A 13,256-nucleotide genomic window follows, 5' to 3' on the forward strand; every position below is an offset into this window, starting at 1 on the left:
TTCAAGGTGCTCAGATAATTGTCAGGGATTCAGGATTCTGACTGTAAGAGCAGGAAGTGGGGCTGTAGTAGGGTTTCACATGTATGTCCACGTTGGAAAGTATTGTGTTTTGTCTTTCACTGTCCTATGTTTTCTGTCCCTTTATAATTTACACAAAAAGAACGAGGCAACATTATCAAAAAGTTGCAAGCTGAATCCTAGATTAAGGTGCTGTTAATGACTTGGCAGGAGTGGGGAATGACACCTAGAGTTATTTGATTCATTTAGTTAGTGAAACAGAACAACACTGAAGGTCTGACCATGTTACACGCTGGAGCATGTATGTAGAGAAGGCTGTACCTTCCACCTAGTGAATAGTATGATTACTTCAGCAAATAAAGATCAGTAGATGATGTAATAAGCCAGTTATTTGCCAAAGGTCTTATTCTGGGGAGTGGACCAAAGTCTACACATATGACTCTTTTTATGTATTTAGTTGTATGAAAGATTGATTCTTCAAAGGTACAAGTAAGGGTCAGACCTCTGAGGCAATCAGATCTTGAGTCTTAGCATTGTAACAAGAGCGGAAAAGTCTGAATTTATATTCCACTATATTTTAGCAGCTAATTTGCTTTTGTTTATATATTTTCAAATCTTGTGGAAGAAACAGACAATATACTGGTTTCTTTTTAATACTCTACTCTTCATTCTTTTTTTTTTCTTTTTAATACTCTAAAGTAACTTATTCAACTCTTTTTCTTTCAAATTACAGATACCACTAGAGCAAGAAGAAGCCAAGAGAGTGATGGCGTCGAATATATTTTTATTTCCAAACATTTGTTTGAGACAGATGTACAAAATAACAAGTATGTGAAAATTTTGTAGAATTTTTTTCTATTCCTGTTGTTAAACTGGTGCCTGTGTATCTACTTTTAGACAGCCTGGGGTTTCCTTCTATGTGAAACGTATTTTACTTATTTAGAGCAACGTTTGAAGCCCTTAGAAAGAGGTAGTTCCCTTAGTAGTTAGACATGGTCCCATCTTTTTTTTTTCAGTACCAGGAGCTGCAATGTTTCTGTTCAGCTAAGCCCGTAGGTTTAGCCTAAGGGAGCTTCCCAGTGTTTTTCTGTAACTTTTCCCCAGTCCAATAATTGAATCTCAACATGGAGCTTGGGTAGACCTATATTTTAAATGTTAACGGCTAAGTATATGATGTATTTTCCCCATAATCTTTTTCATACATCCCTTAGTCTCACATCAGTCCTTCACGGCGTTTAGATAAAGCTGCCATGCTGAACTGCTGTGCTGTTCACACCGTCTTGGCTCCTCCAGCCGACTCCTACCCCACCCTCCCCAGTTTTCCATTCCTGAGGTACAGCTACTGCAGGGCATCAGAGGCAGGGTGTGTTTTAAGGCAGTATTGTGGGATTTTATTGAAACATCAAAATGCTTTCTTCGAGTTTGGCCCCACGACTATGTTTTTATAGCACATAATCGCTGCCCTGGTTCCATTAGCCACCTCCCAGCTCCTGTGGCTGCAGCGCCCAGCTCTGCTACTCTGTAGTGTACAGTGAAATTCCAGTAGTGTCTATTGTTTGGCTTATTCGATGTTTTATTACATTGCATTAGTTCTGAAAAGGAGTGATGGAAAGCATTAGCACGCCCTAGCACCAAAGTACTTTTTTGGGCTTAAGTGTAACACAAGCAAGTGTTACTGATTTGAAAATGTAGAAGGTTCTTTTTTTTTTTTTTTTTTAAGTTGACATTTGCCGAAATGCTTGACTCTGTTTATTTTATTAAACAGGGGGGGAAATTTTTTTTACGCATTCAGCAAAATATCTTTGCCCATGAAATATAACTGACTGCCTGCTTGCTTCATATTCACAGACTACTCTGATGAGTGTCTTTTAATTTGCTGCAGGTTCATCGAATACGGCGAATATAAAAACAACTACTACGGTACGAGCATAGACTCAGTCCGCTCTGTCCTAGCTAAGAACAAAGTCTGTCTGTTGGATGTCCAGCCTCATGTGAGTAAACAAAGCATTGCGCAGCTCCCTGCAAACCTCCCGCAGCATCGCAGAACGGGCTCCATGTGAACTCTGCTCACTTAAATAAAGGCTGGGACGTTTGGGCAGAGGCGGGAAAGGCATAATGTTACTAGAAAAGCAAATGGATGGAGCCCCGAGGTCAGTGTTTGTATCTCTTGGTTTGACTCAGTCAAGCTTACATGCTATTACATGCTTACTTTGGATCTTTTAATAACGTATTCCATGCTACATACGTAACATCTTTTGTGTTACGTATTGTTCTCTGCTTATAGTCTGACCTCCGTTCTCTGTTTCTGATTTTGGTCTTGGACACAATGTAAATATTTAAATCCCAACAGAGCTGTGAGGCAGGGTTCAACACTGTCTTATCTGAGATGCCACAGGAGGCCTTGGGAATCACCCAGGGGCCCTTATGGAAACTTTGAACTAAGAAAGCCAGTGGCTAAAAGCATTCGATTCCTTATATCAAACTACCTGTCATCTGGTCGGTACCCAAGCCCGGAGCCACTGAGTCTCCTATGATGGTGGTGCTCTGGGATGCCAGAAGCACTTTCACACCTCTTAGGGGTAGAGAGGTTGGAGTCAGAAAGTCCTTAGCATCAAGTCTGAGGCTGCCTCTTGTCCAGGCACCAGGAAGGAGTGGGGGCCATTCCTGCTTAGCTGAACTCCCTGCCCCTCAATGGACCTTGTCACTCCCAGACTCACTGAATGCATTTTTACCTGCACCTCTGAGCTTTCCCAGTCCTTCTATCCCCTCCTGCCATCCCTTCTTCCCTTCCCCATCCTCACCACCACCACCACCACCTCTCTCCCTCTCTCTCTCCCTCTCCCTCTCCCTCTCCCTCCCCCTCCCCCTCTCCCTCTCCATCTCCTTAACAGATAGAGATTATCTATAACCTTACAGTGGAACTGTGGTGAAGCCCTCATGAGGAAATCAGTAATATCTCTTAGTTCTGACCCTTCTGTCAGTTTCCTTGACCACAGTTCAGTTTGCAGAATTCAACGCTTAAAATCCCAAGTGTGAATTGTAGGGGGCAGAGAAGTCAGAGGTCGGGGACACCAGGAGAACACTGCCCATAGAATCAGCTAAGGAGGACTCACATGGATTTAAAGAAACTGAAGCAGCAACCATCTTTTCATCCTGCTTCACCGAGCCACCCAGCCTTGATAGGAATGAAGCTTTATGCCTAGTCCCATTGTAACTTATTTTGCTGTCTTTGGTTGATATCCCCATGAAGCCTGTTCTTTTCTTAGGGGAAGTGGAGGAGGGGTGGATCTGAGGGAGAGGAGTGTGGGAGGGGACTGGAGGGGACTGAGAGAAAGAGAAACTGGTCAGGATGTATTGTGGGAGAAAAGAATAAATTAACCAAACAAAACAGGTGTGGTGCTGCACACCTGTAATCCAGACCTCAGGAAACTGAGGCATGAGCAGTAGGAGTCCAGGCAGGCCTGGGCTGCAGAGTAGGACTCTGACTCCAAGCAAAGGTAAACAAGACATTTGATGTGTGTGTTTGGAGGGTAGCATGCTGGCAGACCTCATGTAGAACAGAGGCTACAGAGACTGGACCTTTAGGCTTCTAACAGAGTTTAAAAAAGATAGACAGCTTCCAGACAGGAGGTTACCAATCGTCACATCTTTTAGAAGTATGATCTAAACCTAGTGTTCTGAGGTTTTTAGCCACTGTGTTTCAAAACATCTAAAGTAAAAGTTGTATTCATTCTCTAGCTGCTTTTCAATGAGATTGTCATCTTCATCGTCAAGAACTGATTGGAGAATAAATTAAAGAATAAATTGTCTCCTTACAAAATACAGATGCATGGAACAGTGAAGAAATATTAAAAAAACCCTTTTCTTCCTTGCAGACAGTGAAGCATTTAAGGACTCTGGAGTTCAAACCCTATGTGATATTTATAAAGCCTCCATCCATAGAGCGTTTGAGAGAGACAAGAAAAAATGCAAAGATTATTTCAAGCAGAGATGACCAAGGGACTGCAAAGCCCTTCACGGTGGGTGTCGTGATCTTAGCCACCATGTAAATAGCACCTAGTTACTTGTACACGGTGCTTAGGGACACTGTTATAGACGAAGCTGGGATTGGTATGTGCATTTTGATTGGTGGCACTGTAAACTTTCCTTGTTTCTGTGAATTGACGTTCATATTGCATCGACTCAGAACTACTATGTAGCGCTGGATACAGTAATGCGCCCCTGCAGAGCCCAGCACTCGAGATGTAGGGTCATTCTCTTCCGTCTGGCAAATCTGAAACCAGTATGATCTACAAAGCAAGAGTCTGTGCCTCAAACCAACAGCTACAATGGTAGTATTAACCACTTGTTCCTAGCATACTCCAGGCTTTGGGTTTATTTCCAGTGCTGCCAAACAAAGCAAAGAAAAAAGAACAACAAAAGTATGGTATTATGCATGCATGATGATTTTTTTTTCTCAGCCAATCATTTATATTTTTATTTAACCTTTTTAAAGCTAAAAGTCTCTAAATAAGTTTCTGTTTATTTCTTAATAGTCTAAATAAAAACTGTAATAATTTGCTTTGTTGCCTTATATTTTACATTTTAACACAGTAAAAAGTAGAAGTGTTGCAGTAAAAATTTAAAAAGAAACTTTTTCTAACAGTTCCCACGCTCTGGCTGCTACTCTGCCACATGGTCCCTAAGCTGTCCACTCCCGGCTGTCTCCCTTTTAGCCCCCCTCTCTTCAAGGTCCCCTAGGCGATAGTTACCATGCCTGACACACACACATATCTCGTTCTGCAGGCCCTGTGATTTTTCACTCCGCCAGGGCTACAGAACCAGATCCGCATGCTCCAACTGACTCTCTGCCATTTCTTTCACATGCTGTCCTCTTTGGCATGGTTAAAATCAAAGTTCCAGAAACTTGTAATTTAGCAATTAGATTTACATGTTAAATTCTCAATCCTCAATACATCCACAGAATAAATTCACTGCCAATTACTAAAGATAGAAACTGCCCACCTAGACAAGATAGAATTGACCCAGACCACCTAGATCGGAATCATCTTCCTCCATCGTCTGTGTTAGCCAATTCATGGCTCTAAGTTTATTGTTAGCATGCTTTCAAGGTAATTATTAAGACAATTAATGGACAACAGTCCGGATTACCTTATATAGATAGATGGTTTTCAAAACAGAAACTCACAAAATATGACATTTAAAGTTATTTATCTTTTGTTGAGACATATCTGCTCCTAACAGTTCCCCTGTGGTGTATTTAACGAAGAATTTGGGCATCTCTACCTCCAGGTGTGAGGTAATACCTTGTGACAGCACAGCCATTGGGCAAGAATCGCCTCAATTCATCTACAGACTCAATGCTGTTCGAGAAGGACACATTACAGAATAAGTTGACTGATAATTTCTACCAAGCCAGAGTGGTCAGCCCTTCGAAATTCTGTGTTTCAAAAGTCTGTCAGATGATCGTAGGCCAGAAGGCTGAAGACTTGCTCTCGTGTGTTGCTAACGGGACTGTGCTAGTGGAAATTAGTCTCTACAACCTGTCTCAGTTCGGAAGCCATGTTAGGCTTCCTATGTTTATAGATATTGGGTCGTTCTCAGATTTCTGATGGGGTTAAGACTAATTATAGTCTCATAGCCTACTCCGGCTGTTTAACTTTGAAATTGGATGTATTGTAGACTGAGAATTTAACATATAAATCTAATTGTTAAACAACAAGTTTTTAGAGCTTTGATTTACCAGACTATGGGGGATGTGAACCAAGTTTCTGGTGGGCAGAGAGACAACCTGTCTCAGTTCTGGAAGCCGTGCTAGGCTATAGAATGCCTGAGGCTAGCGTGGCGTGGTGCCGTGATAGAATGGCACGCAGAACACGATGTATGTTGGTAACAGCCCACCAAGGGGACAGTGTATGAAAGCGACTGACAAGAAACCGCCAGAGTGCGCGGCTTCTGAGGATCCACACCAAGTGAGAGTGCATGGGAGCTGGTTCTGCTGCTCATTTAATTACACCACAACATAGAAGCACCATTTGGGTCATAGGATCAGGAGGCCTACTCTGTCCGCTGATGGCATTCATATTTCTTACGAATGCCATTGGATGCTATGGCTTCAGATCTTTGTGACTGTTCTGATATTAATCTCACTGAATGAAAGTAGAGATTATTATTCAAATTCTTTGGTCAAATTATTCAAGGTTTATTTTCTATCAGATAAGAATGTCTCCCAGTAGCAGGGTTTGAGAAAATAACATGAAACACAGGAGAAGGTAGGGTTTATATAGCTAAAAAATACCTACAAGACTAGGGGATTTTCAGTGGTTGGGGGTTTTCCAGAGGAATTCTGGTTACATAAGAACTGGTTACTAAAATTATTTGGAACATCTTATCTTACCAAGGTGTGGAACATGACAAATTCCAGAAAATGGGTGAAGACCTAGTCAAATTTACATTTTATAGAAAACAGGAATGAACTTATTTTGACCTTATAATAAGATGGCTTCTAATTTTTAAGAGTCAGGCTGGCCCATCATTGACTCTTGGCAAACCTTTCATTGTTTTTGTTTTCATTCTTCTCAAATTTTACCTTTGAGTAAAAAAATCCAACAAATAAATATTAACCCCCATTTTTCTTTCATCTAATTAGCTTTCTTTTAGACTTCGTTAATCTGTGAACTGTTGATTTTAGTTATAAAGCATGGGTCTTGCTTTTGACCAATTCTTGTGCTTTGTTCTAAAAGGATGACATTTGTCCTTAAGAGACAGATGCTGTCACATGTTACTAGTTATTTGAAGTTGTTGACTAGCACTAAAGTTATCTCTCAATAAACATAATTTGTAAATGATGGCATAGTCTGAGGATGTGGCTTATGCTTTTTAATGTACAAGCCTGACTTTTATACCTAGCTAAAATAGCACCTGGCATTTTAATATCTATGTGGCCCCTCAAGGCTTTTGAAACACTTTTACTGGACTGCAGAAGGGGCATTTGAACTATTATCGTGTAATGCTTTCAACATTAAGAAAGTAGTTTGATTTATACATTATTTCTTGTGAACAAACATAAATAGTGCCAAGCCAGAGCAATAAGAGTCAACAGCACCCTTGATATCTATGACAATAGCAATGTGTCCATGTAATGGTGAGTTAGGTATGACCTTGAGGGGAGTTTAATTAAAGTCAGTGTTAGCAGTTAAAACCTCTAAAAAGTAGTGAAGGTGATTTTGGTTTTTTACTTCATTTAAAGTCTGAACACATAACAGCTTTAGGTAAAGTCACTGTAGAATGTTTTCATTTATGTGATGCAGTTGCCTGGTTACTTAATTTGTCATTATTTGTTTTTAATAGGAAGAAGACTTTCAAGAAATGATCAAATCAGCACAGATAATGGAAAGTCAATATGGCCATCTTTTTGACAAAATCATAATAAATGATGATCTTACTGTAGCATTTAATGAGCTAAAAACAACATTTGACAAACTAGAGACTGATACCCATTGGGTCCCAGTGAGCTGGTTACATTCTTAACTCAGGGAAATGTCCTTAACTGTCTTTTTGCAGAGTTGCATGGTTAGGTTAACTACCATGTTTTTGGTAGGATATTTTTTTTAATAATCTGTATCACTGTCATAGATGTAAAGTCTTCAATGTCAAAGTCAAAATTCCAGTGCTGGTTTTGTTTATGTCTTTCACAGCCTTATTTGAAGCACACGACTATACAATCTAAGTCAAAATCTGCACAGTGCTATAGTCTTAGCAAAACTTTTATATTTCCTTGTTTTCTTTAATCTATTTCTGTCTCTGACGTGAGAGGCAGTGTGTATCAGAGTTCATGCCTCACCTGCGCTCAGGTGTACTCACAGCCCTTCACTGTGCATGCTCTGGGTTGAAAGCATGGGGTTGGCAGCCTTGAGCAGATCCACAGATTTAACTGAGCTGGAAATAAGGATCTGTCCTTTCAAAATATGCCCTAAGTATGTACATCTTAAAACAAAGAAGAAACTCAAATCTTTTCTTGAGGAAGTAGCTCACATATTATAGCTTAGGAAATCCTTAGGAAAATATATCGGTGATGCCGCCAATATTATATAAGGGAAAATCTGATTTTTCTGTTTAAGTTGAGGGGTCTCACTGTGGTGTCCACACTAACCTTGAACTCAGCCTTCTTTTGCCTCAGCTTCCCGAGTGTGGGAGCATGCCACTGCACTGGGTTTGAAAACAGACTTAACTGATATCATAGATGTAGATAAAAACCTTTCCTCATGGCTTAGTAAAAACGGTTGTTTAGGGCAAGAAATGATCACACATTTAATGATCACTTGCTTTAATCTGTCATTCTTCAGAAGACATCTCTGGAGTCAGAAAGTTTTCTTCTCTTGTTTTGGAATTTCTCAACAAATTGTAAGAATGAGATAAATATTCAAGACCACGTAACACGTGTTAGAGCACAGTGAAGGAAGAGGTGCTCATGTTTCTTGTGTGCAATCACCACACATGAAAATGGTTCTAAAGTGTGTTTTAGAAACTTTGTATTCTGTTAATTTGTTGGTCAACAAAATGATTAACACCGGCCAGATGACATCTCAACCTATTCTGAAGAAAGATGGATTTTTAAATGTTTCAATGACATTACTTCTTTTTCTGTGATGCTATAGGCTCTAGCAAGTGAATAATTTGCAGTACTACAAATGTTCACAGTTCAGTCATCGAGCAGGTTCCTGCCAGTCCTCTGAGCAGTGCGGTTTAGCCAATGGAAGATTCATCACATCTATGACTTGCATACAAAAAAAATTATTTTTGTTGCTTTGTAAAGAGTTTAAATGTCATGTTTAAGGAAAAACAAAATATAGGGAAATTTTATATATTTGTGAGATATTTGAAAGGCATATTTTTAAATTATCAAATGAGGCTATTCATAAGATAAATTGTATGTAAAGATATAATTTAAAATAGTAGTTTTATAAGCAAGGTCAACATTCCATGTAAATATTGGACCTTTTGGCAGAGAGGTCCACACACATGTTACATGTTACATGTTACATGTTCACTGCTGTTTGGTGGTGTCCCTGGCTACCTTTCCTTAAGACAATGTCAAATTTCTTTGTGAAGCAGAAACACAAACTTCTCTAGTGACCTCATTACATGTTCAAGCCCAACAATCAGATCATTGGACTGATGAACACAGCCCATGGAAGTTCTGTGTTTATTCATTAAAGCCATGCAGCTCAACACAGAGAGGAAGGCTACCAGATTCCTACTCTGAAATCACTGCCCTGTGTGGCCTGTCTAGAAGCACAAGTCTTAAAGAGTTCTATAAAGCAAGTTTCTATACCAAGAATGATGAAGATTGTATCTAGCTAGCATAGGATGTTCTGGAATACTTTAGGTATCTTGTGTTCATACCTCAGATATCTTTGCTGATTGTTTCTCTTCATCTGGTGATTGTTGTCTTCATTCTTTATTTGAGGGTAGTGCTTGGGAAATTTGGGGTAGGTAGTGGAGGTGATGGAATGTCATGAAAAAATAAATGTTCACACCTGTTAGACCACAGCTGAACATCTTTCTTTAAAAACTAAATAAATAAAAGGAAATAAACATATTTTAAGAAATCAGGTGGCATGTAGCCTTACCTGTTCTATTTCTTGATGCTTAAAAGAGATATAGGCTGCTGGTACCTACAGCAAATGGCCTTGCTCTGTGCTCTCTGACCTCAGCACTCCAGTGAGCACACCACCAGTGAGAAGAACACTTTGCTCCTGGCTTGCAGCAGCTTGTTTCTGGGGTGCAGTGCCAGCCACTATTAGAAAAAATGGGGTTTCATTGTTTGTCTATTTAAAGCTGAACCTGGTATGGAGTGCTGCTCTTCACCTCCACCTCCCAGTTAGAGTGGCCTAAAAGTAAAGAGATAAACTTGAAACAATAACCATGGTTTTACCGAGTAATATGGAAACTTGGCATCTATAAGGCTGACATTCCTGGTACTGTATAATCATCAAGTGTACCTAAACTGTAGTAATTTAAAGTGAGCAAACATGTAAACTCAGATTTACAAAACTATGGAGTCAAAAATGTCCCTAAAGATTCAGATTTTTATTTATTTTCCTTTGGCCTATGATGGATTTATAGATAAATGTAATGGAAAGTTTTTTTATCTTAATAAAGTATCTTCACACAATATATCTGCTTGAAAGTTGTTTAGCACTTGAATACACTAAAATTGTTCTACCCTGTGTTGCTTTTTCCACGGTGGAACAAATTCCATCCTTTAGTATGATGTAATTTATTTGATCTTTCCATGCCTAAAATTAAACATTATATTTCTCTTCAAATAATGCTTTCATCAAGATTATTGGGCAGATGGAATTCGCTGCTCTTGGTCTGTAAGTAGAAGGTGAAGATGTGCAGAAGCAGAATGGGATAGACCAGTGTGTTGGGAACATCTATTCTCACCCTCTGTTCGCTTTTCCCACTGGGCTCAGGATGCTGCATTCTCCTCTCGATGTAGTTACACACGCAGAACTTGTCATCTGGGCCTAGGAAGACAAACTGTCTCCTTTGGGGAAACTAATCAACACTGGCTGGCTCAGTCATGTGTCAGTCAGCACAGCCCTGCTCCAATGAGAGACTGCATGATAAAGCAAGGTTAATCAAATGAGTCATCAGTTGATTGTTGTGGGTCTGAGAGTCAAATTTGGGGCCTTTCACATGCTAGGCATACATATAACTACCACTGCATTACATCCCCAGGCCTAAACTTCTTGTTTGATTTCTAGTTTTGATTATTACCAGCTGTGAGACCTTGGGGGGTAAATGGAACATCCCTGGTCATCCTGTTGTACCAGGATGATGCACTTAGAAGCCAGGAGTGGAATCACTCACTCAATGATGGTTATGCTTGATGGTGGTGGTGATGGCGGCTATCATATTACAGTTTAATACTAGGTCAGTGTTCTTTACAACCCTGTGTAGTAAACTCAGGAGTCACAGTAAGTAATTTCTACCATGAGCTTTATTATTTTGAAAGCTCCTTTGCGTTCTACCACACAACACATTGAACTTAATAGGTAATTCTTACTAGGGAGCAAATCACATTCTATTTTCAAGCACTGGCTCTGATATACTCAATAATAACTTGAAAGAAATGCCCCAAGTTGACTCAGTGTTCTTTCTTCTACAACCTTCTTGCCTAAATCTTTGACCACCCATGTTGTATGTCTACATAACCTCTGCCTTTGTGAGTTGTATTGTTCCTCAGGGAACTGTATGATCCACTATCTGTCTCATCCTTCACAGGTGAGAAACTGGGATCTTCTGTCTTTCATTTCTTTATCTTTTACTAAGATAAAATATCCTGGCAAAACCAGCATAAGGGTTAAGGGGTATATTCTGGTTCACAGATCAAGGGTTCAATTCATCATAGAAAGGCAGAAAGCAAAGAGAGGGAAAAAAAATGTGCATGCTAGGTTAGCCCAGCTTGCTTTCCCTGTCTTAAACTGTCCAGGATACCCTGCTTATGGAGTGATTCTGCCCACAAATAAGATGAATTTTTCCATATTTGTTAGCACAGTCTAGATAGTCTCCTACGGACATACCCAGAGGCACTTCTCCCAAGTGACACTAGATTCTGATAAGTTTGCAATACAAACTATTCTGCAGGAATTCCAAACTTTGTTCACAGTCAAGTAAGTGGGGATGACTAGAAAGTACAAAGGTTGTACCAGTTTGTAATCCCACCAGCAGTGGAGGAGTGTTCCTCTTTCTCCACATCCTCGTCAGCATCTGGTATCACCTGAGTTTTTATCTTAGCCATTCTGACTGGTGTGAGGTGGAATCTCAGGGTTGTTTTGATTTGCATTTTCCTGATGACTAAAGGTTCCTCAGAAAATTGGAAATTCCACTACCTGAGGACCCAGCTGTACTTCTCCTGGGCATATACCCAAAAGATGCTCCAATATACAACAAAGACACATGCTCCACTATGTTCATAGCAGCCTTATTTATAATAGCCAGAAGCTAGAAAGAACTTAGATGCCCTTCAACAGAGGAATGGATTCAAAATATGTGGTACATCTACACAATGGGGGTGGTGGTGGTGGTGGTGGTGGTGGTGGTGGTGGTGGTGGTGGTGGTGGTGGTGGTGTGTGTGTGTGTGTGTGTGTTCATAAATATGTGCGTCTATGTATAAGGAAGATAAGTACAACCTGGTCAGTCTGTTTAGTGTTACTCGTGTATATGTTTTCAGGGCTGACCACTTGGTGTTATACATCTAATTAGGATGCTTAACCCTGCAGAAGACAAATTCTACCTCTCTCGCTGGTCCTTAGTAGCCAATAGCTCTTCTTCTAAGGGTGGAACCCCATAACATCCCCCCATAAATGCTGTCATGTTGACTGGTGGTATCATTGGTAACCATAGTGTTGAAATGTCATGCATGTAGCTTCCCAGTCATTTCTAGAAGGCAAATCTCATCACATTTTTTTGTTTCTCTGGCTGTTTTAATCCTGCTGCTCCCCTGCCCGGCAACTTCCAAAATGTTCCCCGAGCCTTAAGTGTAGGGGCTGTGTTGTAGATGTATCAAGTGGAGCTGGGCGCCCCATGGTCTGTTTTTCTCTGCATTTTGACCAGTTGTGTTTTCTCTAATGTTCTCTGCCTGCTGCAATGAGAAGCTTTTAAAATGGTGGCAAGAACCACACTTATCTGTGGGTACAAGGATGATAACATCTTGACCGAAGTTAGCACTTACATGCATTACATGTAATTTTAGGTAAATATAAAGTAATCTGATTCTCTATGATGGTGGTTCTCAACTTGTGGGTCCCTTTCACAGGGATGATCTAAGACCATTGGGAACTACAGATATTTACATTACAATTCATAATAGCAAAAATACAGTTATGAAGTAGTAACAAAAGTAATTCTGTGTTTGGGGGTCACCACTACTAAAGTATGTTAAAGAGTCGCAGCATTAGGAAGGTTGGGAACCACTGTTCTAGGTTTTCAAACATCCTGAGTGCTGCTTATATGTCCTCACTCCCTTTTCTTGTATATTTTTTCCCAATTAAAGCTCAGCCCACAGTTTCCCTTTCCATATTAACTCTGTTATTTTTCTTCTTAGAGCTCCTTCCCTACTCACCCAATGGCCCCTTTCTACTTTCTTAGTTTCTGCTGTTACTTTATGTGTATATACTAATATCTGAACATTTATAATTAGGAACCTCACATGAGAAAGGGTGTTT

The 13,256-nt window shown here is 40.0% G+C and overlaps 1 protein-coding gene across 1 annotated transcript in view; it reads left to right on the forward strand.

Annotated features, from left to right (window-relative positions):
* Positions 1–10,199, forward strand: part of Mpp7 (membrane palmitoylated protein 7) — an 88,906-nt gene extending 78,707 nt beyond the window's left edge. The window contains exons 12-15 of the mRNA XM_032885218.1: positions 752–845; positions 1,901–2,009; positions 3,894–4,037; positions 7,369–10,199. Coding sequence (XP_032741109.1) covers positions 752–845; positions 1,901–2,009; positions 3,894–4,037; positions 7,369–7,548 — 527 coding nt within the window. The 3' untranslated portion in view covers positions 7,549–10,199. The remainder of the gene's footprint in view (positions 1–751; positions 846–1,900; positions 2,010–3,893; positions 4,038–7,368) is intronic.
* Positions 10,200–13,256: the final 3,057 nt, after the last annotated feature.

This window comes from Rattus rattus, chromosome 14 (genome assembly GCF_011064425.1).
Source record: "Rattus rattus isolate New Zealand chromosome 14, Rrattus_CSIRO_v1, whole genome shotgun sequence".
NCBI classification, from domain to species: Eukaryota; Metazoa; Chordata; class Mammalia; order Rodentia; family Muridae; genus Rattus; species Rattus rattus.